General features: G+C 37.3%; 1 protein-coding gene across 50 annotated transcripts in view; it reads right to left on the bottom strand.

Moving 5' to 3' along the window:
* Window positions 1–27,058, bottom strand: part of MBNL1 (muscleblind like splicing regulator 1) — a 218,437-nt gene that overhangs the window by 26,387 nt on the left and 164,992 nt on the right. For 41 of the 50 annotated variants that reach the window (XR_008523969.2, XR_010139266.1, XM_054552851.2 and 38 more), the window contains 2 exons: window positions 23,828–23,998; window positions 6,001–6,201 (listed from right to left, as the gene is read on the bottom strand). Coding sequence is in view for 48 of the 50 variants with exons in the window: in XM_054552851.2 (XP_054408826.1) it covers window positions 6,001–6,201; window positions 23,828–23,998 (372 nt within the window). In the remaining 2 variants the exon portion in view is untranslated. The remainder of the gene's footprint in view (window positions 1–6,000; window positions 6,202–23,827; window positions 23,999–27,058) is intronic. The other 9 variants (XM_009239437.4, XM_054552868.2, XM_009239439.4 and 6 more) reach the window with 1 other exon arrangement.

Genomic DNA, 27,058 nt, shown 5'->3' with positions numbered 1-27,058 from the left:
TTATATTTTTTTCTGCCTATATGAAAAGGGTTATTAGATTCTTCTGTGTAAGTAATGGAAACATACAACAATTAGTGGCCTGAATTAGAAACTCATGTAATGATTACCTCACAGAATAAAGCTTTCAGCCAAGAATAATTTATTTTAATACAAGCAAACGCGAACTGAAACTATCAGAAACCAACTCGTTTGCCCACCTTTCCTGCAATACTCATGCTTTTCTCATATAGACTGCTGATGTAAAAATGGTGCAGCTAACCAAATGTCAATCTAATGTTTTCATCAGTGTCTGGAATACGTGTCCCCTGGTTTTTATTTGATTACGCCTATGTAATATGAATTACCTTAACAGTCATCATTGTTTACCTAAAGTATTTCACTATGCCGTGCACAGTGTTCTTACCAACTTATCGGAGGAGACAGATTTTTAATTAAGGTTCACAAAAAACCGTATCATTTACAAATACATTAAGTAAACAATGAAAAGTTGAAGCCTAAATAAGAGATGCTAGTATCTTTTAGTGCATGTGTTTATAACTACTTGCATTTAGAATCACATGGCAGATCTGTGAAAAATATTACCAAACCCCGCTGCAGATCTACTGAATCAGTCTTTGGGGATGAGGTCTTACATTTTTAACAATCACTCCAAGTGATTCTAATCTCATTAAAGTATGAAAAACACTCCTTTAGGTCTAGGTGCATAATCAAGATGCCATATTTTATAGCTGAAGTGCTCAAAATGCAAACATGTTTCCAAGGAGAATGTTAACACATGACAAACATTTTTTATATTTTAGTACCTCTGTGGGATTACCCTGAGTCCTGAATAAGGGGATGTATCTTTCTGTGTTTAATTACCTGAGTAATTGGTTGACTGACTCATTTATCCATTCATTTAACAAGTTACTGGGCATCAGTCGTGAGTTTGGGCACTATTCTCATGTGGATCTTTTATTGTCATTGATAAGACAGGAATTAAAGCATTTCAAAGACATTCCTCACATCTTCTACTTGAAATATTTTCAACAGTTTTCTACTGAATATTGTTCAGTAAATGAGAGAATGAATGCATTCATGAATTCTTTTTGCACCATAAAAAATTACTGCGCATCTTGAAAATAAGCCAAACAACGATTTCTCCAATTACTAACTCTTTGTAGTAAAGCAGGGGTATGGCTAAAAAACTCAGTCTTTCCTAGACTCTACAGATTTGAATAATTTCTTAACGTAATCATGGAAAGAAATTGCTGAGACCAGACTGGCAAACATGGTGAAACCCCATCTCCACTGAAAATACAAAAATTAGCTGGGCATGGTGGCACACATCTGTACTCTCAGCTACTCAGGAGGCTGAGGCAGAAGAATTCCTTGAACCTGGGAGGTGGAGGTTGCAGTGAGCTGAGATCACGCCACTGCACTCCAGCCTGGGCAACAGAGTGAGACTTCGTGTCAAAAAAAAAAAAAAAGTATGAATTTTGGAGTACAGAAAGTACTTGGCAACAAAGTCTTTTAAAAGATAGCCAGTAAAGAAAGGATAATATGAATATTGACATAAATCTCATGTTGTGTGTATATGTGATATATGTAATATATGCTTATAGATATATGTATATAATTTTTAAAAATAAATGTTTCAGTAGCTTGTGGCTGGTGTTAAAAACAAGAAAATGACCTAAATGTCCCTAGAATGTTCTAACTGGAAGTGACCTTAGAGATTATCTGGTGCAACCCCCTAATTTTACATGTGAGGAATATGAAGCCCAGAGAATAAGAGCATCCTGATCCAAGCTGACTCACCCTAATTAGCAACATCACATGCAGTAATTCTTGAATTCCTGTTTTCCAATTTAACATTTTTTTTTCTGTAGTATCACACTGGGTGCTGTAGAGATGTCAGTTTTAAGCAATTATGTAAGAACTAGAAGGCTGACAATCTATGGTATTTTAAATTTCTTTACTGTCTAACAAGCTGCAGTAAAAAGAGAGAAAGAAGTGGCAAGAAGAACTGGCCAGTAGTTTAACTGATTCCGAAAATTTTTCACCTCAGAAGGAACTCAACATTCAAAAATATGGTTCAGAATTTCACAAGGAAGAAGTAGAGTATACATTTAAATGCCAAATGACCAAACATTTGGTCAATTAATAAATAAGTGTGTGCATTTATTGCCATGTCTTTTAGACTTCAATACGTAATGCAATTAGCATGCGAGGAAATAACCTGCAGGTAGGATTGTCTAAAATCACAAGCACAGAGCAGAAAGATGCGCCTCTGAGCTTCACACTGCAGTATCCTAACAGGTTGTAACTGTGACACTGGATCAGATCTTGTTAACAAGAATAAGATAGGAAGCTGCACTACAATCAAGCATTTAGATAAGCGGGATTCAGATAAAAGGGAAATGACAGTTGACGCAGTCGTAGCCGTTTGTACTGATTACAGCAAAAGAAAACAGACAAAATACACTAAGTAGCTCCTCACAAAAAGAAAAAACTCAAAGTCTTCATTTCAATTAAGCACTACAAAATATAACCAGTAACAAACTACCTGAAATTGTGAATGTGGGAGGACTGGTTTAGAAGAGTTATAACCAGCTTTTTGAATATCATCTATTAATAATGAATTCACTAAAGTTCATCTCAGACTGCTTATTTGGATCCCACTAATCAATCAACAATTATGCATTAAGAACTCAGGGTTTGCTTTAGAAAGGTTGGGGGAATAAAACTGCTTCACATGCTGAGGATCCAATAATTTCAGATGTTTAAAAATTTTTAAGTTTCCTCTTAATCCATCTGCAAACAGCATTAGTTAATTAATAAGCAAGTACAGTTGTGTAATGACAAATCACTCAAAAATCCAGGTGTATCAGGTGTATCTACCTAACGAGAAAGAGTTGCTTCACATCTCTTCCCCTAAAATCTTTCCCTGTAAAAGAGAATTAATAATAGTATCTTCCTCATAAGATTGTTTTGAGCATTAAACCTGTGATGCATGTGTCTGGTATATGATTGTCAACATGCTAAAACCTGACAGCCTTTGTAATATACGCAACAAAAGTTAATAAATAATAAATCAGCTAATTAACTAAATTCCTGCCAAACTGACAAAGTATTAGAATCAATTATGTTCATACAACAGCCTCAGTTTGCCACTTTCTCAGTAAAATTTATCAGCACTAAGTATTGCCTCATCCTCAGGAGGAGGAAATAAAAGGCATCCAAATAGGAAGAGAGGAAGTCAAATTATCCCTGTTTGCAGACAACTTGTTTCTTTATTTAGAAAACCCCATAGTCTTGGCCCAAAAGCTCCTTGATCTGATAAACAACTCCAGCAAAGTTGCAGGACACAAAATCAATGTATAAAATCAGTAGCATTCCTATAAACCAACAACATCCAAGCCGAGAGCCAAATCATGAGTGCATTCCCATTCACAATTGCCACAAAAAGAATAAAATACTTAGGAATAACAGTTAGGCAGGGAGGTGAAAGCTCTCTAAAATGAAAATGACAAAACACTCCTCAAAGAAATCATGGATGACACATAACAAATTGAAAAACATTCCATGCTCATGGATTGGAAGAATCAGTAACATTAAAATGGTCATACTGCTCAAAGCAAGCTATACATTTAATGTTATTCCTGTCCAACTACCAATGACATTCTTCACAGCATTAGAAAAAAATACTATTTAAAAATTCATATGGAATAAAAAAAGAGCCTGGATAGCCAATGCAATCTTAAGCAAAAATAACAAAGCTGGAGGCATCACATTACCTGACTCAAACTATACTATAAGGCTACAGTAACCCAAACAGCATGGTACTGGTACAAAAAAACACACACAGACCAATGGAACAGAACAGAGAGCCCAGAAATAATGCAGCACACCTACAACCATTTGATCTCCAACAAAGCTGACAATAATGAGCAATGAGGAAAGGACTCCCTATTCAATAAATGGTGCTAGGATAACTGGCTAGCCATACACAGAAGATCGAAACTGGACCCCTTCCTTACACCATACACAAAAATCAACTCAAGATGGATTAAAGGCTTAAATGTAAAACCCAAAACTATAAAAACCCTGGAAGATAACCTAGGAAATACCATTCTTGACATAGGACCTGGCAAAGATTTCATGACAAACATGCCAAAAGCAATCGCAACAAAAACAAAAATGGAAAAATGGTATCTAATTAAACTGAAGAGCTTCTACACAGCAAAAGAAAGTATCAACAGAGTAAACAGCCTACAGAATGGGAGAAAATATTTACAAACTATGCATCCCACAAAGGTCTAATATCTAGAATCTGTAAGGAACTTAAATTTATGAGCAAAAAACAACCCTATTACAAAGTGGGTGAAGGACATAAACAGATGCTTTTCAAAGAAAGATATACATGTGGCCAACAAGCATATGAAAAATTCCCATTATCACTAATCATTAGAGAAATGCAAATCAAAACCACTAGATACCATCTCACACCAGTTAAAATGTCTATTATTAAAAAGTCAAAAAATAATAAATGTTGACAAGGTTGCAAAGAAAAAGAAACAATTATACACTGCTGGTAGGAGTGCAAATTAATTCAACCATTATGGAACACAGTGTGGCAATTCCTCAAAGACCTAAAAACAGAAATACCATTCGACCCAGTAATCCCATTACTGGGTATACACCCAAAGGAATACAAATCATTCTACCATAAAGACACACACGTGTATATTCACTGCAGCACTATTCACAATAGCAAAAACATGGAATCAACCTAAGTGCCCATCAATAGTAGCCTGGATAAAGAAAATGTGGTACATATACACCATGGAATACTATGCAGACATAAAAAAGAATGAGATCATATCCTTTGCAGCAACATAGATTGAGCTGGAGGCCATTATCCTAAGCAAACTAATACAGAAACAGGAAACCACATAACCACATGTTCTCACTTGTAAGTGGGGGCTAAATGATGAGACCTCATGGACACAAAGAGGGAAACAACAGATGTTAGGGCCTATTTGAGGGTGGATGGTGGGAGAGGGGAGAGGATCAGAAAAAATACCTATTGGGTATTGCGCTTATTATCTGGGTGATGAAATAATCTCTACACCAAACTCTCATAATATGAAGTTTACCAATATAAAAGCCTGCACATGTACTCCTGAACCTAAAATGCAAGTTAAAAAAAACATCGCCTCATCCTCACCAGGGAAAAGAGGAAAAGGTCATTTTGTTCTTTAGATGGGTTCAATGAATGACAGGTTTGTACCTTCAATGTACATTTGATGCTGTCACTTTTTCTCTACATCTATAGTTTACCAATTCATAGTCATGCTGAAATTCTGAATAAACACTTTGAAATAAGATTTAAAACTTTAATATCTTTTTCATGTACCAACAGCAGAGCCCACGCATCTGATCATCCTTTACTCTAGAACTTAGAGGATTATGCAAAAAACTTTTATGAGAGCATACTTCATAAACAAAGTTTTCTTTCTACTTCAACCAAAATATTGTACAGCTTATGAGGAAACTTGCAATAATAAATTGTAAAATGTTTTATAGACACTAATATTTGTTAATCTTTATGAGAACAATTTTTAGGGGATTGATAATATTTGTTATTCTTGATAGCTGCAACAACAACAAGAAACATTCAGGAGGCATTTGCTATGTGCCAGATATTCCCCTAACTCTTTGAGGTAAGAGCCGTTTTAAAGATGAGGAAATTGAGGTACAGTGATGTAATCAGGCAATCTGACTTTAGCGTCCAACCTCTTATCCACTATTCTAAACATGGATGTTGTAGCCTTTATAAACATTACATTAATCAAATACAGCATTATCTATACTCTAGTAAAATGTTCCAAACCCTAAGCCAAAATCTCTGTTTTAAAATTTTTACAACTTTTTGGCCATGGAAACACACAAACAAAAAAACACACTTTGAGAATTAGAATGTAGTATATAAAGACACCAACTAGTCATTCCTACCTCAAGTCTGTCTGTTCGCATTAATTTCTGTGCAGCAGCTGCAGCAGCTGCAGGTACAGGGACACCCGGATTCCCTGTAACCAACATTGGTGCAGTCGGCAAGATCTCTGCCGGGACCAGGCTTGGAGAAACAGGTCCCAGATAGGGATTAAAGGCTGCTGATGCATTGGTGGCTAAGCTTGGTGCAACTGAAAACATTGGCTGAAAAATAAAATAAAAGCAAAATTTAACATGCATGTCTCAGCTCAAAGTTGATATTCTTAATTATACATTTGTCCTCCATCCATCTATCCATTCTTCCTTCCTTCCCTCCTTCCCTTTAATCCTGTGTTCATTTACTATCATTTAGGGTAAGGCTGTTTTATTAAATAAACATTCATCAAATCAATGTTTTTCTAAAATATAATAAGTAAAATATCCATTAAATTATTCACTGGAATTTTGTAGCTGAGGGTCTATAATACTTGTAATTTTTTTTGAAAAATAGATAAACTATGTAGAAACTTCTTGTGGTCATCTAATCTTCATCTTTGCCCTGATTTAATTCTAGATATTTGTCTAAGAAATACATTTTGTAATTGCTATGTCAGATGTACTTGAAAGACCTGTTTACAACTGTTAATAGGTTGCAAGTGTCCTATTATCTGGAATAAATAAAGTAGAACTCCCAGGGGATAAAAGAGTTTCACAGTCAACGTAAGCTGTAAATAAATCTCATGGGGTATGTGAAAGGTGATGTGACACCTTGCCTTTTGAGCACATAAGATAAAGTGTTTGGTATATTTACTTGATGGTGATTTTCCTGGGGGAAATTATGTGTTCCACTAGCCTATCACACCTTACTAGGGGAAAACAAGTCTGAAATGTGAAGTCTGAAGTAGAACTGCTACTAAAGAAATGCTACACGACTGGTCAAGGAAATACATATTGCAGCACTGAATAAACTGCTACAAGACAGAATCTCTTCCAGAAATGCTTTGATGGATATATAAGGATTGTTTCTATTTGTTGATATGCAAACTTGCATATCATAAAATATATTTGTTCTTGAATAGCATTAATTTACCTGAAATCTAACAATTTGTTTTTCTAGTGTTTAAAGTATAACAGAACACAATTTCATACCTTATTCATAGTACATTTTTAACTTCCTAATAGAGTCTCAATTCTAATTCTTGAAGTTTAATGCTTCGTGTAATAATGTTTGTTTCTGAAACACAAAAGCTTGTAGGCAAAACGGATGCTGTTCTTTAAGGTAATATTTAACAATTTATTTTCTTTACTCAGCAGTAATGAACAGAATTATAGAACACTTTTTAGAATAAAAGAGACATTAGAATGTATTAATAACTAATTCTGCCATCTGACAGGAATAAGAAGTTACATGATATCTGAATATATGTAGTATTCAAGAGAGCTCTGTAGTAAAACTTTTTGCAATATAAGGTATATATTACAAATGTAATTCTTATAGTACAAAAGATATATGTTAAAAAATAAAATATATCCTCTATTCACTCTGGCCCTGATTCTATATTTAGAAAAATAAAATGAATTTCAAGTATTCCCTTTTTCTTAGGGCAGTGGTTTTCAACTGAGTTATTTTGCCTCTCAGGAGACACCTGGCAATGTCTAAAGACATTTTTGGTTGTCACAGCTGGAGGGGAACTATTGTATTCAATGGATGGAAGCCAGGGATGCTGCTACGTGTCCTACAACATACAAGACAGCCCCTCACAACAAAGAATTATCCAGCCCCAAAATCAATACTGTCAATGTTAAGAAGGCCTTTCTTAGGGAACTCTTCTGTTGACCTCAAAAACTGCTTGGGAAACAAACTCTTTGCATTTAGCTATACATTTTTACTAACAAAAATATGAAAAAACAGAATATGTAATACCTAATGTGATTCACTGAGAAGAAACAATACAATATAGATTATACCATTTCAACTTAAAATAATTATGCCTCTGAACATGTTGGTTTGAATGCCATGTTTAGCTGCTCTGCCAGGTCGATGGCTCTTGCCTGATGAAGTGCCCTCAAGTAGCACCTCTAATCCCCAACCCCTCCCAGCACAAAGCAGCAACCTGCAGACAACAAGAACTATCTGTGCATTCCAAATCTTATCAACAAGCTGTCAGAAACTAGGGCCTAGGGCAGTCTCTGTCCACCAACACTTCCCTGAGCCGCAGCTGACTTAATACTGTGCCACTGTCCACTGTCTGCCCAGGTGGCAGCAGGACAAGGATTGATTATATAGTGAATGTATGTTGAACTTGGATTTCTATTCAAGGATATTCAGGTTAAACTTGTACTTTGTTATACATTGTCAGATTGCATATGAAAATCCAGCCAGACCAGCACCCTAATTTCTATATTAGTCATTTAAGAATTATAAGAAATTTAGCATAGAAGACTAAAAGAGTCTATGTCAGGGGACTAACAGACTAGTTTAGCAAATGGACAACAGAAGCTATTCAATATCATTCCTCTTTGCATTCTTTTACTATGAATAAACATGTATTTCCAGATACTGCATTTTTAATGTATACTTCAGAAAGTTATTGAGATGTTTATATTATTGTACATAATCTACTATAATTATTTAAAAGCAAAGGTCAAATTTAAAAATGTTTTTGGAGGAAAAAGCAATTTTTATTTTAATAAAATGAGACCAGAGGCTAATAAAACTCAGCTCTCTTAAATCTCGTCAAATAAAATACACTGGAAATCTAAAAATGCATATGATGCAGCTGTTGCACATTACAGGCAGAATAATACTTTTATTATGTAAAAATACTGCTTTTAATAACTGGCAATAATCTTTCCTGAGTTGTTTTTATAGAGTCATCAAGAGAATTGATCTTTCACTTTAATTCAGCAGAGCAAATTCAAATCTGAACAATTTTAGGGCACTGTCCCCAAGTAAAGTTGGTAGGAGCTTTTAAAAATGTGAAACATCAACTATGCAGCAAGCACTATCTCAAATTGTTTCCTCTTTCGATAAGTAGAGCTATTTGCTGAACAGGCAGACAATCAATAACAATAGCTTTATACTTTGAAACTTGATTGCAAAAGACAGACAGACAGACACACACACACACACACACACCATTCCTTCATTTATTTTAAATTTTTGTAAATTTGTTACATCACTTCGGTTATATTGTTTTTTCAAAGAGCGCCGTGTTGAAGACAGGTCACGGCTAGCCCCATCAGAGAGTGCCCTAATCAGAGAAATCAGATTAAGAAAGCACTTGACCTGCACTACTGCCAGTTGTCTATTCCAAAAGCTATCCTGCAGGGGGGTCAGCAGAATCTCAAAGACAGATGTTAATGCAATGTTGTTATCAAGTGGCATCCTGTTTTCTCTGAAGGATAACATATAACAATGTAATTGGTATATTTGATACTGACTATATTCTTGTGATAATGATTTGTAAGTATCTCTGGTTCCTGAAAGACATAAGAAAGTTTGGTTTATAATTGCCTTTTGCCAATGAACATCCTTACCAGAGAAAAATAAAGTACAAACTTACTAATTCTGGTGCTGTTTATGGGTTAATCACTTGTTTGTTTTAAATCAGACATTGATTCCATTAAGGTAATCAGACTTCATTATAAATCAAAGTGTTAATTTCATATTATGACCCCAGTTAACTATGCAAACATGATTATTAGTAGTAATTCCTTATTTATTGTGTGTCAACATCATGCTGAGTGCTTTATCTGTGCTATTTATTATATTTAATCCTTACAACAGTAGAGTATAAATTCCCTTGGTAATTTTCTTTTCTTTTGTGTTTTTTTAGGGGTACAGATCAGAAGAGATCTGTTTAGTTCCCTACTAAATCTCCAGAGCCTGGAACAATGCCTGGCACACAGTAGGCGCTCAATAAATACCTGTTGAATTAATTAGTACTTGAGTGAATGAATGAATGAATGAGTGAACTGCAGCCCTCTGAAGTGCGTATTAGCCCCATTTTTGCAGATAAGGAAAAAGGCTCACAAAGATTATGTGTGTATAGACACAAATGAGTGAATCGAAGGCCTAGATGTGACCACAGGTATGTCTGATTCCAAGTGGTTCTGATAAAGTGGTTTTCACACAAGGAACCAGGTGTCCATTAAAATCACCCGGAGGACTTTTAAACCGTGAATGCCCTGGCCACTCCTCACTCGTCAGAATCTCTGGTAAGTGGCAGTATTTTTTGAAAGCTCCTAGGTGATTCTAGTTCCACACACTATGTGGTTTTCTACAGATACAGGTACATTTTTCTGACTGTAAGTAAGGTCTCCAAGGATACATGTTCCCTTATAGCTCTTTTCTTTTAAACATGGTTTATCCTCCACATTGAATGCTACCCGTGCCTAGCCAATCTGTTTAATTCCTAATTATACTTCAAGAATTAGGACTCTTGAGGTAAGTTTCTCTTGATCCATCTACATCTGTAACTATAAAGGGGTTTTTCTTACCCTCTGTTCCCACGAACTCCTAATTACTCGAATCAGCATATACCACTGCCTGTGTTTACCTGAATATCTCCTCTAGTCTGACAAGACTGGAGGCTCCTAGAGGGCAGACTTTTGCTTTATGTCTTGTTCATGTTATGTATATGCTGCGTTTAGCATCTATACAGATCTTCTACAAACATTTACTTAACATATATACTAATGGATTTGCTGCTTTTCTCTGCCACAGAAACAAGCAAATACATTAAATATTCTTTAGAATATATACTTGAATGTGAAATAAAAGTGATTCTTTCTTTACCTCAAAATTCAATAATTACTATCTCTAATATACCTGTCCAAAGTTTATTTTTTCCTTTTGTTTTGCAATTTTTTATATTAAGCTTTCTAAGTTTCAGTAATGTAGTTACCATGCTGCAATGTTGCAAATATCACAGGGGCTGATATTTATCTTAAAACACCATGTGAACACTGTTTGTTTTGCCATGTTTGAGATTTAAAAAAAAAAAATGGAGGGAGTATATGTAACAAATAATATGTAATCAATATCAGCTGAAATTCACAGATCACAAATTTTAAGTCATATCTTCTAGATTTTATGTATGTATATAAAGCAATAAAATATTTAAAAATTTTTTAATATTTCTTAAAATTTTTATTTAAAAAAATTTTAATATAAAAATTTTTTTTTTAAAAAAAGCACACATAATCAAGGTATATGAAAGCATGTTTCTGGGTAGGCGTAACCCTGTAACTAGTCTCAGTGAACTATTTTGAATATAAACAGTGCCAAAAGCTAACAGGAGTTATCAACGAATTCATATTATAAAGTTCTTTTTTTCTAAGAAAGCAGGGCCAGGCACAGTGGGTCTGGCCTATGATCCCAGCACTTCGTGAGGCTGAGGCAGGAGAATCACTTGAGCCCAGGAGTGTGAACTTACAGTATGCTACGACTGCGCCACTGCATTCTAGCCTGGGTGACAAAGCAAGACCCTCTATCTTTAAAAAAAGGGTAGCAAATGATGAATAAAATAAGAGATACTGTTATAACTTTGCTCCTAGACTGACTTGTAACTGGATAAATCAATGAGTACCTCCTTTATTCTTAGTTTCACTTTATCCTTCAATCCAGTTTTACTGAAATAACAAACATTTAAATAAAGAACACTCTGGCCTTCCTAGTAGAAAGGTATCAACCAGGCATGGCCTAGTTCCTAAAATCCAGGGCCCATTCTCTCAGGCTGCTTGAGGATTCACAGGCTCCTTAATGGAAACAGGCAGTAAGAACAGCAGGATGGATGAAAGGCTACTCAGAGAAACTGACATGGAAACATTTTACCAGAAACACTATGGGATAAAGTGCCTTATCTCAACCATTACCTGGATAAAGTGGAAAGTAAAGAACCAAAAAACTATTTAAGAATTCTAGGTGTTCCTGGAAGTATGACAAATGATGACTTCAAAGCATTCTGCATCTGAATGGCAACAAATGCTTGGAACATGACGTGACAGCAAAATCTATCTAGGTTACAGAAGCAGCAAAGAAGCTCTCAAGACATTAGCTAAAACCAGAAACTGAATTTCTCTATTCCTAGGCTATTTCAAAATTCATGTAATGCACAGGATTTCTACACAAATTATGTACCTTAAGATAGCTAATTCGTGTACCCAAAGAATAGCTGCCATCACAAATTATGGATAGCCAAGGTTAACTTTGGGATCACAGGTAAAGGCACATGAGACCATTACTAGAGAAACTCCAGAGATCATGCAAAGCTCTTTATAACCGCTGCTTATGTAGAGCTCTTTGAGGGCAATGAAGAGAGCCTGGAAACAACAGAATTTCTGAATGACACTTGGCTGGGATGCACTAAAGAAATCTACCAGAGGTCTCCAGGTTGTAAGCCACGATATACAGCCTATTTTTGGTTAAATTATGTACCAATTTTTCATTAGATAAAATTTGCACCAGACAGTATGTGACAAAGTAAAAATAATAATTCAGAAAAAGAATCCAGAAGTTTTGTTTATTTTTTTGATTATTTTTGATTTTTATTATACTTTAAATTCTGGGATACATGTGCAGAACGTGCAGGTTTATTACATGGGAATACATGTGACATGGACAATGGTGGTTTGCTGCACTCATCAACCCGTCATCTACATTAGGTATTTCTCCTAATGCTATCCCCCACCTTGCCCCCGCAACCCCCAGGAGGCCCCAGTGTGTGATGTTCCCCTCCCTGTGCCCATATGTTCTCATTGCTCAACTCCCACTTATGAGTGAGAACATGAGGTGTTTGGTTTTCTGTTCCTGTTGTTAGTTTGCTGAGAGTGATGGTTTCCTGCTTCATCCATGTCCCTGCAAAGGACATGAACTCATTCTTTCTTATGGCTGCATAGTATTCCATGGTGTATATGTGCCACATTTTCTTTATCCAGTCTATCACTGATGGACATTTGGGTTGGTTCCAAGTCTTTGCTATTGTGAATTGTGCTGCAATAAACATACGTGTGCATGTGTCTTTACAGCAGAATGATTTATAAAACTTTGAGTATATACCCAGTAATGGGATTGCTGGGTCAAATGGTTATTTCTAGTTCTAGATCCTTCAGGAATTGCCACACTGTCTTCCACATGGTTGAACTAATTTACACTCCCACCAACAGTGTAAAAGCATTCCTATTTCTCCACATCCTCATCAGCATCTGTTGTTCCCTGACTTTCTAATGATTGCCATTCTAACTGGCGTGAGATGCTATCTCATTGTGGTTTTGATTTGCATTTCTCTCTCTCTTTTTTTTTTCTTTTTTTGAGACAGAGCCTCTCTCTGTTACCCAGGCTGGAGTGCAGTGGCGTGATCTCGGGTCACTGCAACCTCCATCTCCCAGGTTCAAGCGCTTCTCTTGCCTCAGCCTCCTGAATAGCTGGGACTACAGGTGTGTGCCACTATGCCCAGCTAATTTTTTGTATCTTTAGTAGAGACAGGGTTTCACTGTGTTAACCAGGATGGTCTTGATCTCAGCTGCCCTGGCCTCCCAAAGTGCTGGGATTACAGGCATGAGCCACCACGCCCGGACCCTGATTTGCATGTCTCTAATGACCACTGATGATGAGCTTTTTTTCATACATTTGTTGGCCACATAAATGTCTTCTTTTGAGAAGTGTCTGTTCATACCCTTTGCCCACTTGTTGATGGGTTTTTTTTTTTCCTTGTAAATTTGTTTAAGTTCTTTGTAGATTCTGGATATCAGCCCTTGGTCAGATGGATGATTGCAAAAATCTTCTCCCATTCTGTAGGTTGCCTGTTCACTCTGATGATAGTTTCTTTTGCTGTGCAGAAGCTCTTTAGTTTAATTAGATCCCATTTGTCAATTTTGGCTTTTGTTGCCATTGCTTTTGGTGTTTTAGTCATGAAGTCTTTGCCCATGCCTAGGTTCTGAATGGTATTGCCTTGGTCATCTTCTTTTTATGGTTTTGGGTCTTACATTTAAGTCTTTAATCCATCTTGAGTTAATTTTTGTATAAGGTGCAAGAAAGGGGTCCAGTTTCAGTTTTGTGCATATGGCTAGCCAGTTTTCCCAACACCATGTATTAAATACAGAATCCTCTCCCCATTGCTTTTGTCAGGTTTGTCGAAGATCAGATGGTGGTAGACGTGTGGTGTGATTTCTGAGGCCTCTGTTCTCTTCCAATGGTCTATATATCTGTTTTGGTACCAGTACTATGCTGTTTTGGTTACTGTAGCCTTGTAGTATGAAGTCAGGTAGTGTGATGCCTCCAGCTTTGTTCTTTTCGCTTAGGATTGTCTTGGGTATACAGGCTCTTTTTTGGTTCCATATGAAATTTAAAGTAGTTTGTTTTGTTTTGTTTTTTTTCTAATTCTGTGAAGAAAGTCAATGGTAGCTTTACGGGAATACCATTGAATCTATAAATTACTTTGGACAGTATGGCCATTTTCACGATATTGATTAATCCATGTGCATGGAATGTTTTTCTATTTGCTTGTGTCCTCTCTTATTTCCTTGAGCAGCGGTTTGTTGTTCTCCCTGAAGAGGTCCTTCATATCCCTCGTAAATTATATTCCTAGATAATTTATTCTCTTTGTAGCCATTATGAATGGGAGTTCACTCATGATTTGGCTCTCTGTTTGTCTATTATTGGTGTACAGGAATGCTTGTGATTTTTGCAGATTGATTTTGTATCCTGAGACTTTGCTGAAGTAGTTTATCAGCTTAAGGAGTTTTGGGGCTGAGATGATGGGGTTTTGTAAATATACAATCATGTCATCTGCAAACAGAAACAAACAGAAACAATTTGACTTCCTCTCTTCCTACCTGAGTATCATTTATTTCTTTCTCTTGCCTGATTGCCCTGGCCAGAACTTCCAATACTATGTTGAATAGGAGTGGTGAGGGAGGGAATCCTCGTCTTGTGCCAGTTTTCAAAGGGAATACTTCCAGCTTTTGACCATTCAGTATGATATTGGCTATGGGTCTGTCATAAATAGCTCTTATTATTTTGAGATACATTCCATCAATATCTAGTTTATTATTTTTAGCATGAAGGGGTGTTGAATTTTATTAAAAGCCTTTTCTGCATCTATTGAGATAATCATGTGGTTTTTGTCATTGGTTCTGTTTATGTGATGGATTATGTTTATTGATTTCCATATGCTGAACCAGCCTTGCATTCCAGGGATGAAACTGACTTGATCGTGGTGGATAAGCTTTTTAATGTACTCTGGATTCAGTTTGCCAGTATTTTATTAAGGATTTTCACATCGATGTTCACCAGGGATACTGGCCTGAAATTTTCTTTTTTTCTTGTGTCTCTACCAGCTTTTGGTATCAGGACCATGCTGGCCTCATAAAATGAGTGATGGAGGAGTCCCTCTTTTTCTATTGTTTGGAATAGTTTCAGAAGGAATGGTACCAGCTCCTCTTTGTACCCCTCGTAGAATTCGGCTGTGAATCCATCTGGTCCTGGGCTTTTTTTGGTTGATAGGCTAATATAATTACTGCCTCAATTTCAGCACTTGTTATTGGTCTATTCAGGGATTCAACTTCTTCCTGGTTGAGTCTTGGGAGGCTGTACATGTCCAGGAATTTATCCATTTCTTTTAGATTTTCTATTTTATTTGCATAGAGGTGTTTATAGTATTCTCTGCTGGTAGTTTGTATTTCTGTGGGATCAGTGGTGATATCCCCTTTGTCATTTATATTGTGTCTATTTGATTCTTCTCTTCTTTATTAGTCTGGCTAGTGATCCATCTATTTTGTGAATCTTTTCAAAAAACCAGCTGCTGGATTCATTGATTTTTTGAAGGGTTTTTTGTATCTCTATCCTTCAGCCCTGCTCTGATCCTACTTATTTCTTATCTTCTGCTAGCTTTTGAATTTGTTTGCCCTTGCTTCTCTCGTTCTTTTAATTGTGATGTTAGGGTGTCGATTTTATATCTTTCCTGCTTTCTCATGTGGACATTTAGTGCTACAAATTTCCCTGTAAACACTGCTTTAGCTGTGTCCCAGAGATTCTGGTACATTGTGTCTTTGTTCTCACTGGTTTCAAAGAACTGATTTATTTCTGCCTTAATTTCATGATTTACCTAGTAGTCATTCAGGAGCAGGTTGTTCAGTTTCCATGTGGTTGTGTGGTTTTGAGTGAGTTTCTTAATCCTGAGTTCTAATTTGATTGCACTGTGGTCTGAGAGACTGTTTATGATATCTGTTCTTTTGCACCTTTTGAGAAGTGTTTTACTTCCAATTATGTGGTTGATGCTAGAATAAGTGCTGTGTGGTGCTAAGAATAATGTATATTCTGTTGATTTGGGGTGGAGAGTCCTGTAGATGTCTATTAAGTCTGCTTGGTCCAGAGCTGAGTTCAATTCCTGAATATCCTTGTTAACTTTCTGCCTCGTTGATCTGTCTAATATTGACAGTGGGGTGTTAAAATCTCCCATTATTATTGTGTGGGAGTCTAAGTCTCTTTGTAGGTATGTAAGAACTTGCTTTATGAATTGAGTGCTTCTGTATTGGGTACATATCTATTTAGGATAGTTAGCTCTTCTTGTTGCATTGATCCCTTTACCATTATGTAATGCCCTTCTTTGTCTTTTTCGATCTTGGTTGGTTTAAAGGACTTTAAACCAAGTCCTTTAATCCAAGTCCTTGCAACCAAGGACTAGGATTGCAACTCCTGCTTTTTTTTTTTTTTTTTTGGTTTCCATTTGCTTGGTAAATATTCCTCCATCCCTTTATTTTGAGACTATGTGTGTCTTTGCACGTAGGAAGGGTATCCTGAATACAGCACACCGATGGGTCTTGACTCTTTATCCAATTTGCCAGTCTGTGTCTTTTAATTGAGGGATTTAGCCTGTTTGCCTGTTTACATTTAAGGTTAATATTGTTATGTGTGAATTTGATCCTGTCATTATGATGCTAGCTGGTTATTTTGCCTATTAGTTGATGCAGTTTCTTCATATGTCAATGGTGTTTACATTTTGGTATTTTTTTTTAGTGGTTGGTACCAGTTTTTCCTTTCCATATTCAGTGCTTCCTTCAGGAGTTCTTGTAAGGCAGGCCTAGTGGTGACAAAATCCCTCCGCATTTACTTGTCTGTAAAGAATTTTATTTCTCCTTCACTTATGAAGCGTAGTTTGTCTGGCTATGAAATTCTGGCTTGAAAATTCTTTTAAGAATGTTGAATATTGGCGCCCACTCTCTTCTGGCTTGTAGGGTTTCTGCAGAGAAATCTGCTGTTAATCCCTTTGTGGGTAACCTGACCTTTCTCTCTGGCTGCCCTTAACATTTTTCCTTCATTTAAACCTTGGTGAATCTGACAATTATATGTCTTGGGGTTGCTCTTCTTGAGGAGTATATTTGTGTTGTTCTCTGTATTTCCTGAATGTGAATTTTCTGCACCCAGTTTAAACTTCCCAGTGGCTTTGTTTACACTGTTTGGGGAAAACCACCTCTTCAAGCCTCAGTAATGGCAAACACCTTCCCCAAACCAAGCTCCTTAGTCCCAGGTTGACTTCAGACTGCTAGGCTAGCAGCGAGAATTTGAAGCCAGTGGATCTTAGCTTGTTGGGCTCCATGGGGGTGGGATCCACTGAGCAAGACCACTCGGCTCCCTGGCTTCAGCCGCCTTTCCAGGGGAGTGAATGGTTCTGTCCTGATGGCATTCTGGGCACCACTGGGGTACAAAAAAAATCTCCTGCAGCTAGCTCAGTGTCTGCCCAAACAGCCTATCTTGCTAGGTTGGGGAAGTTCTCCTGGCTAATATCCTGAAGTGTGTTTTCCAACTTGGTTCCATTCTCCCCATCACTTTGAGGTACACCAATCAAATGTAGGTTTGGTCTTTACACACAGCCCCATATTTCTTGGAGGCTTTGTTCATTCCTTTGCATTTTTTTTCTCTAATCTTGTCTTCACGCTTTATTTCATTAAGCTGATCTTCAGTCTCTGATATCCTTTCTTCCACTTGATCAATTCAGCTACTGATACCTGTGTATGCTTCATGAACTTCTCATGCTGTGTTTTTCACCTCCATCACGTCACTTATGCTCTTCTCTAAACTGGTTATTCTAGTTCGCGGTTCCTGTAATCTTTTATCAAGGTTCTTAACTTCCTTGCATTGGGTTAAAACATGTTCCTTTAGCTCAGAGGAGTTTGTTATTACACACCTTCTGAAGCCTACTTCTGTCAATTCGTCAAACTCATTTTCCGTCCAGTTTTGTTCCCTTGCTGGCGAGGAGTTGTGATCCTTTGGAGAAGAAGAGGCAATCTGGTTTTTGGAATTTTCAGCCTTTTTGAGCTGGTTTTTCCTCATCTTCGTGGATTTACCTCCCTTTGGTCTTTGATGTTGGTGACCTTCGATAGGGTTTTTGCATGGGTGTCCTTTTTGTTGATGTTGATGCTATTGCTTTCTGTTTGTTAGTTTTCCTTCTAACAGTTAGAAGCAGATCCCTCTGCTGCAGGTCTGCTGGAGTTTGCTGGAGGTCCACTCCGGACCCTGTTTGCCTGGGTATCACTAGCAGAGGCTGCAGAACAGCAATGACTGCTGCCTGTTCCTTCCTCTGGAAGCTTCATCCCAGAAGGGCATCCACCAGATGCCAGCTGGAGCTTTCCTATATGAAGTGTCTTTTGATCCCTGCTGGGAGGTGTCTCCCAATCAGGAGGCACAGGGTCAGGGACCCACTTGAGGAGGCAGTCTGTCCCTTAGCAGAGTTCAAGCGCTGTGCTAGGTAGGAGGATCTGCTACTCTCTTCAGAGCTGGCAGGCAGAAATAAACATTTAAGTCTGCTGAAGCTGCACCCACAGCTGCCCCTTCCCCCAGGTGCTCTGTCCCAGAGAGATGGGAGTTTTATCTATAAGCCCCTGACTAGGGCTACTGCCTTTCTTTCAGAGATGCCCCACCCAGAGAGAAAGAATCTAGAGAGGCAGCCTGGTTACAGCAGCTTTGCTGCGCTGAGGTGGTTTCTGCACCCAGTTCAAACTTCCTGGCAGCTTTGTTTACACCGTGAGGGGAAACTGCCTACTCAAGCCTCAATTATGGTGGATGTCCCTCCCACTACCAAGCCTGATAGTCTCAGGTTGACTGCTGTGCTGGCAGCAAGAATTTCAAGCCAGCAGGATCTTAGCTTGTTGGGCTCCATGGGGGTGGGATCCGCTGAGCAAGACCACTTGGCTCCCTGGCTTCAGCACTCTTTCCAGGCGAGTGAACGGTTCTGTCTTGCTGGCATTCCAGGAGCCACTAGAGTATGAAAAAAACAAAACAAACAAACAAAAAAAACTCCTGCAGCTAGCTCAGTGTCTGCCCAAATGGCCACCCAGTTTTGTGCCTGAAAGCCAGGGCCTTGGTGGTATAGGCACCCGAGGGAATCTCCTAGTCTGCGGTTTGCGAAGACCGTGGGAAAAGCATAGTATCTGGGCTGGATAGCACCATCCTTCACAGCAGGGTCCCTCATGGCTTCCCTTGGCTAAGGAAGGGAGTTCCCTGACCCCTTGCAATTCCCGGGTGAGGTGACACCCTACCATGCTTCTGCTTACCCTCTGTGGGCTGCATCAACTGTCTAACCAGTCCCAGTGAGATGAACTGGGTACCTCAGTTGGAAATTCAGAAATCACCTGCCTTCTGCATTGATCTTGCTGGGAGCTGCAGACTGGAGTTGCTCCTATTTGGCCATCTTGCCCGGGCAATTCCAGAAGTTTTATTTTTTTTAATGTCAATAATTAAACACTATAGGCCTTCCATTTGTCCTCAAAGAACATATGATTTAAAAAAAAGATCATTTTGCATTTTATTAGTGATATAGGAATGACAGCAGAATATCAATTATTCTATAATTGATAATATTAGTTTTATTAATCTGTGTGGACACAGATTAAATCATTCATTTTCTACTACTTATTTTCTCATCTTATGAAATGAGATTATGTTTACATTATAAGATTGTTGGCCAGGCATGGTGGCTCATGCCTGTAATCCCAGCACTCTGGGAGGCTGTGGCAGGCGGATCACAAGGTCAGGAGATCAAGACCATCCTAGCTAACACAGTGAAACCCCGTCTCTACTAAAACTATAAAAAATTAGCCGGGCGTGGGGGCGGGTGCCTGTAGTCCCAGGTACTCGGGAGGCTGAGGCAAGAGAACGGCATGAACTCGGGAGGCGGAGCTTGCAGTGAGCTGAGATCACGCCACTGCACTCCAGCCTGGGCGACAGAGTGAGACTCTGTCTCAAAAAAAAAAAAAAAAAAGATTGTTAAGACCTTGTAGGTAATATATTTCAAACTTTTCACTATTTGTTGAAGAAAGTCAGAGATCTCTCTTTTTGTTTTTTTTTAGAGACAGGGTCTTATTTTGCCACCCACATTGGAGTGCAGTGGTTTGATCATAACTCACTGCAGCCTCAACCTCCTGGGCGCAAGTGATTCTCCTGCCTTAGCTTCCTGAGTAAGTTGGTATCTTGCTATGTTGCCCAGGTTGGTCTTGAACTCCCGGCCTCAAGTGACCCTCCTGCCTCAGCCTCCCAAAGTGCTAGGATTACAGGTGTGAGCCACCACATCCAGCTAGGTTAGAGATCTTAATGAATCAACCAAGGACCCTGAGTTGGCCAATGGTATGTCTCCAATTAGGTGCTTCCACATCATGAATGCCAAAAGCAGAACAAGGTGGTTAAAATCCTGGCCCTGCTACTCACTAGCTGTGTAACCTAAGGAAACTTTTTAACCCTTCTGAACTTCTCAGTCTATCTCTAAATTTAGGGTAACATTACTACTTTAAAGGATGGTTTCTGAGGATTTAATATACAAAAAGTGCCAAGTGCAGTAAATGCCCCTAATTGTATTGTATTTGTCTCAAACATTTTAAGTCTGGTTTCTGATTCTTGGCTTGGTACATTTCAGTAGAAGCTCACAAAGTATATAAAAATGGGAAACCTTCCTACAGATCCCCGCATTCCCCAAGTTAGCCCAGTGTTGTGCTCTGAAGATATTAAATGTATAGACCTTGTTACTCACAATTTATGAGAAAATGAGAACCCAAACTTGGTTGCATAATAACCCAAGCTTAGTGGCATATTACTTGTAGCCATCAAGCCTCTAGCTGCCTTTGCTAATAATCTGCCAATATGTGTCCACTTCTATGCCCCATTCTATGTTGCAGCCTCTGTAACTGGGCTTGTGTTCTGGGTGCTGGTTATGATTCCTTTGAACTATGGAGCAGGTAAACTACTATGAATCTCTGCCTGTTTTTCTGGTGTTTCGGAAACTCCTTCCTTCATTTGTTCATTCATCAAGTAATTATTGATCTCTGCTATATGCCAGACATAATACTAGATGCTTCCAAGTTTGCTTAGACCTTGCTGTCTCCCTCTCTCCTTCCTGCTCCTCCAAGGTTTGAGAGCTAAACTGGCCCGAGAGAAGTTAGATGCTGTCACCTACTTGACTAAAAGTCTTGTCACTGCTCAGATACTCTGAATACTACTGATGGTACGGAACTGCTCATAGTATTTATCTTCTTTGATATGACCACTACCTGGGTTGGATCCAAGTTAATGCCCTGTCTTCAAACACTCATCTGTAGCAGTGGCCATTCTCTTTGAGTGGCAACCCTTTTCCACATTAGTCACCTGGCTTCTTCTAGTCCTGTTACAATCCCTATTTGTAAGGCCCACATTAAACTCCCAGTAAGCAGTTGATTATGACCATTCCATTCATTTCTGAATCTCCATGTCATTACCCTCATCAAAACAGGGCTGACTACAAAAAGGATAAAGAAGTCTCAGGTGAGGTTTTGAAGGCAAATTTCCTGTACTAAAACTTTCTCTACAGTCATTAAAGTCCCAAATGCCTTAAAATTGAATAATTAAAATGATTTCTGTACTTATTATAAAGTCATCACTCTGAATAAAGTATATTTTTAGACAATGATCTCAGGATACCTTTAGCAGAAGGGTAATTCCACATTCAAATCTAGTCATATGAGGAAAAATTAACATAAAGCCTGAATATGCTCACAACTAATAAAAATAATTTCTTTGTCTAAGCAGAGAATTTTCTAACAAAAGCATCAGAAAATGTGATGATTGTTCAGATGGTTTCAGAAATCTGTGATTCAGTGATTTCATGAACAATATATTTGTTACTAGTATTTCAAAGAGCATAAATATTGTTTACAGTTTGTCCCAAGATTGCACATACGACACCCTAGAATGGCCTTCAGAGTCAGACTCAAGGACTAGGTCAGGAAATATGGTGACCAGTGTTCTCTTCCATCTGGGAACCACACTTGCTGATCTCAAAGGTGCTCCCGGTCACAGAGAGGGTACAGCCTGGTGGTAAGCATGCTTTAAATGTTTAAGTAGAACAAAGTATCTTCACATCAAGGATAGGCCTTAGAGCAGCTAAGGTGGTAGCCACCCTAAAGACTTGTCAGATCTTTGAAACTGTATGTGAGAGCCAAGTGCAAATGAGACTTTTGTCCTACATGTTCTGTTAAGAGAATGATTATAGCTAATTTTTTTTAACCAAATGGAAATCTTCCTGCTATCCCAATACAGCCATGCAAAATTAGTAGATGTCACAGAAATAACTTTAAGCTATCACATTTTTAACTGAACCCACAATAATGGGGGAAAAAACCAGATCAGGTTAAAACAGACACATAATTAATTATATTCTCTCACTTCAACTGTATAGAACTGATAATTGGTATCACTGTCCATGTAATGTGGAGATCCTCCCACCTTGAAATGCAATCCCCCACTCTTTTTGGAATGATTGTTGCATTAAGTTCTAAAAGAGAATAATAATTACATTGAGTTCAGGTTTTAGAATGTATTCGGAAAAAAAACAGCACACATGCTACAGTTAGCATAGCAGAAAAACATGGGTCTTCACATTCCCATGACCCCCACAATACTGCATATAAGCTAGTGACATAAATTACTAACAGATATATTCTGATCATTGCAAATTTCAACATGCATTTAAATTTAAATGTAGAATTACTATATCACAATTAACATCAAAGCACCTTTTTCAACCTAACACTAATTCTTATAATAATCTTTCACATTTTGATGAATAAATAAGAAGAGATTATTAAAGTCATTTATTACACACATACTCCAGAAATCCAAACAGTTAAATAGAAATGTGTGTTTCGAAGCAAGAGTCACCCACATATACTGCTCAGCAAACATTAAATATCTATGACCGCCCAGTTTTTCAACTTTAGCTCTTTAAGCCCTCGGAGTTTCAGCCTCCCCTGATTAATTCTTCTTTAATGAGACTTCCAAGTCTATGATATTGATTTACTACTGTCAGAATTTTCCTAGCATTTGTAGCTATGAAATAATTTCAACTTAAATTATAGAAGAATAAGAAAGGTGCCTTTTCAAGAAAAAGAACTATACACATTCTTTTCAAGGAGGGAGGAAAGGGAGAACTATTCTCAAAATTAAAGACTATACATACCAATTTTAAATATCATTATTACCTCTAAAGGTGGCTAAAAATGTATACTGACTATACTGGTGAGTTAGATGATCATTGTAACACAGACCATTTTAACACCTGCCAGTCTTGGGATTTATTTTGAAGAAAAATTTAGAGGAAAAAAAATGCTATAATGTAAATGTCCACATGATTTAGCCAGAAAATGAGTACCTACACAAAGTACAAATTGTTCCAGCATTTGACTGATACTTAATTTTGCTAGAAAATGGTAAGGCAACTGAAATTGTTGCCTGTGTTCATTTGATCCGGTGCAATAATCACTTTAGTACTAAAACTGAGCACTTGGAATTACAAACTTAATGAGTGAAGACTGAAAACATGCTTACCACTGGTTGTAATGGGGCACCAGGCATCATGGCATTGGCTAGTTGCATTTGCTGGGCCAACATGGCCATGTTCTTCTGCTGAATCAAGTTATTGCGTCCATTTATCTCCAACTGTGTTTTTAAATGTGGGGGTGGATGAAGATATTTGCAGTTTTCTCTGGAGCAACGGCCCTAGAAAAACAAAAGCAGCAAACATCATCTTAGAAAAGAATAAAATCAGCAAATTATGAAAAAAAAATATAATGCAAACCACCCACTTGAATGTATCATTGGTTTTTCACACAATGCATTGTCCATATCATTTGATCATACATTTAGAACAAGTAATGAATTCACCAGAATGTACTATCAATATGAGAGGTCGAGATATTTGAAAAAGTTTAAAAGCTTAAAGAGTTTCAATTATTTTAATAATATTAGCATTAACATTTCCAGATTCAAGTTTAAAAATCTACAAACTGCTAGGGTAATACTAAAACACAAAATATCAAACAAAGAATATCAGGCTTCTGTCATAATATCTTCCTGGTTAAATTTAATGATTTAAGAATCCAAGTTTTATATTTTATTTTTACTTGTACTGAAATCTTAGGAAATGAACTTAGAGGACTCAAGGCACATTGTATCTTCTGTAAAACACCTTTAAAAGTATCTAATAACAAATAAAATTAAAATTACTACTAGGCTTTACCAGTCCATTCATTAGGAATTTACAATTGAAAAGAAGAAAACTCCCATGTGTCCCCACTGTATATAGAAATTAATAAGTATAATGAAATATTGGAAAAATGTGGCCTTTAACTTTTCAAAGATAAATCTAGTCTTCTCCATTTCACAAAATCTATGAAACAATAAGAAATGGATATATTTACCCTCCAAAAAATTTAAAAAATGGAGAAACTATGTTGCTATAAGCCAGGAATGGCGGTGCACTACCTCTGTACTCTGTCCTAAGCACTTCATTCTAGTACCTTCCTTGAATATATACCATCCAGACCACCCTACCAACGAACATAGCCTGGACTGAAATAATGGAGATAAATCATATATGTTTAGTAATCTTAGCACTTTGGGAGGCTGACTACCTCCCAAAGCAAGAGATCCCCTGAGCCCACGAGTTTGAGACCAGCCTGGGCAACACAGTGAGAGCTCACCTCAAAAAAAAGAAGTTACTATAAAATCATAAGTATAAATATGCCTTCCTTTTGGATAATTCTTTTTAATAAAAATATTCATTGAAACCTATAATATGCAATATGGTGTGAGGCACTCTACCCATATTATTTCAATATATTTTCAAATCATATCAATAGTAGCAGATCTCATCAACCACCTTGACAATTTCTTTCACCAATAAATCTAATTAAAACTGTTCACAAGCAGTAGAATAAAAGAAAGATTAATTGAAGCCATCATTCACATTCTAAAAAAACCAATTTAGTATAATTTAACTTTATGCTATAAATTGACTCTGATGCTTATACTTATGATAAAATCTGTCATAATTCTAATTTAAATGATCGGTTTTGGCTCCTTTTGTATGAGGTTTTTAGGAGTCTCTACACTAGGCTAGAATCATAGGATACAGCTTGTTATTTTTACAAGCTTCATGTAATACTTGAAATCAGTAGGTAGCAGAGGACAGTGGACAGCAAAGACCTTACAGGTCTCATGAGCTGGGACAGAGGCCTAGCTCTCCTACTCATCAACTGCATGAACTGCATAAGAAGCTAACTTTTGTAAGCCTCAGGCTCTCTATCTAGTACCGAATTATTAGAAAATGTGTATCACTGCCACCACAATTTAAATTGTGTATCAAACAAAAGAAAAACAAAACACTGGTATGAAGATGATTTTTTAAACATCTTTTAGTTATGGCTATTGGTATGCTCACGAAGTAACATATATATTAAACTTATTCCATATAAAATCACCATGCTTGATGTAGGCTGGGATCATGAGCGCGTTATGAGCTTAAAAGCATCTTGATACAAAACAACCAAAAACAACCTTAGACTCGCAAGATAAACCACAGAGTAGGACTGGCAAAAATAAATAAACTCCTGGATAGCATATGGCCTAATTTCAGGGATATTTAGTTGAAGTCTCCTAGAAAAAGCCTGCTTTTTCAATACAAAGAATCATTTGGCTGCAACAGAAATTCTTGCTCTCAGTATCTCCGCATCATATTTCTTACTAAAACTGGATTTCTTGAAATGCAGGTAAGCGGGGTTATGGTCACCATCAGAATTCACTTCCCATCAATTCACTCATGTCAGTTTCTATAGTTCTGTAAATAGTAGATAGATAGCCCTGGGCCATGAACCAGACCTTCCAACACTAACTCTGGTCTTCCTAAGCACTTCATTCCAGTACCTTCCTTGAATACACACCACCCAGACCGTCCTGCCAATGAACATAGCCTGGACTGAAATAACAGAGAGAAATCACATGTGTTTGGTATACATTCTGCATCAGTGCATCTCAAAACTTTTACAAGAAGCTCAGACTTTTGATTTTCATTCTGAATATATGACATCTCCTCAGGAAAAATGCTGTTCTCCTACATTTTTTATCTATGGTACCTTTCTATGCCCAGCTTGATTTGATTGTGTTGAGCCCTTCATTTTCAAAAAGCTGTGTTCCTAAGAATCAACTGATATTTGGTGAAAATGTATATTGACTACCAAGACTCTCCCACAGAGAGCTGTGACCACAGGTTTGAGGGCCCAGAAATTAACATTTTAACAAGCATTCCATATAGCAGATATATAGCATTCCATATAGCAGATTCTGATATAGCAGAAAACACTACAAAATACAATTGTGCAAAGCCAGATAAATTTTCATTTGACATGTGTGGAAAAAATAAGAGAATAATGTCTGCAAATGATATTAGATACACTTCGCTTCTTAGGAAGTTTAAAACATGTTTAGTACTGACTCTGCTGCTGAATGATTATAGTTTGACAAATAAAAAGGTCAAAAATAAGTTAGAATAAACATCCTCCATTAGAATTGCCTAAAACCACGAGGAACATACCTTCCTTTGAGAGTTAAGGTAAATACTACGTTGGTATGTTGCCAGCTTCATCCATCTCTGAGCCCTTAGTAGCATCACACCTCAATAAACATTCACAGAATGAATGAATGTTCATTTCTTACTAAATGCCTCAAGATGAATTCTATTCTAACTCTATTCTAGAGACAATGGAGATAATAGAAAAAAAC

This window comes from Pongo abelii, chromosome 2, assembly GCF_028885655.2.
Source record: "Pongo abelii isolate AG06213 chromosome 2, NHGRI_mPonAbe1-v2.0_pri, whole genome shotgun sequence".
NCBI classification, from domain to species: domain Eukaryota; kingdom Metazoa; phylum Chordata; class Mammalia; order Primates; family Hominidae; genus Pongo; species Pongo abelii.
The sequence above is the reverse complement of the archived record's forward strand: the minus strand, read 5'-3'. Positions and strand labels throughout refer to the sequence as shown.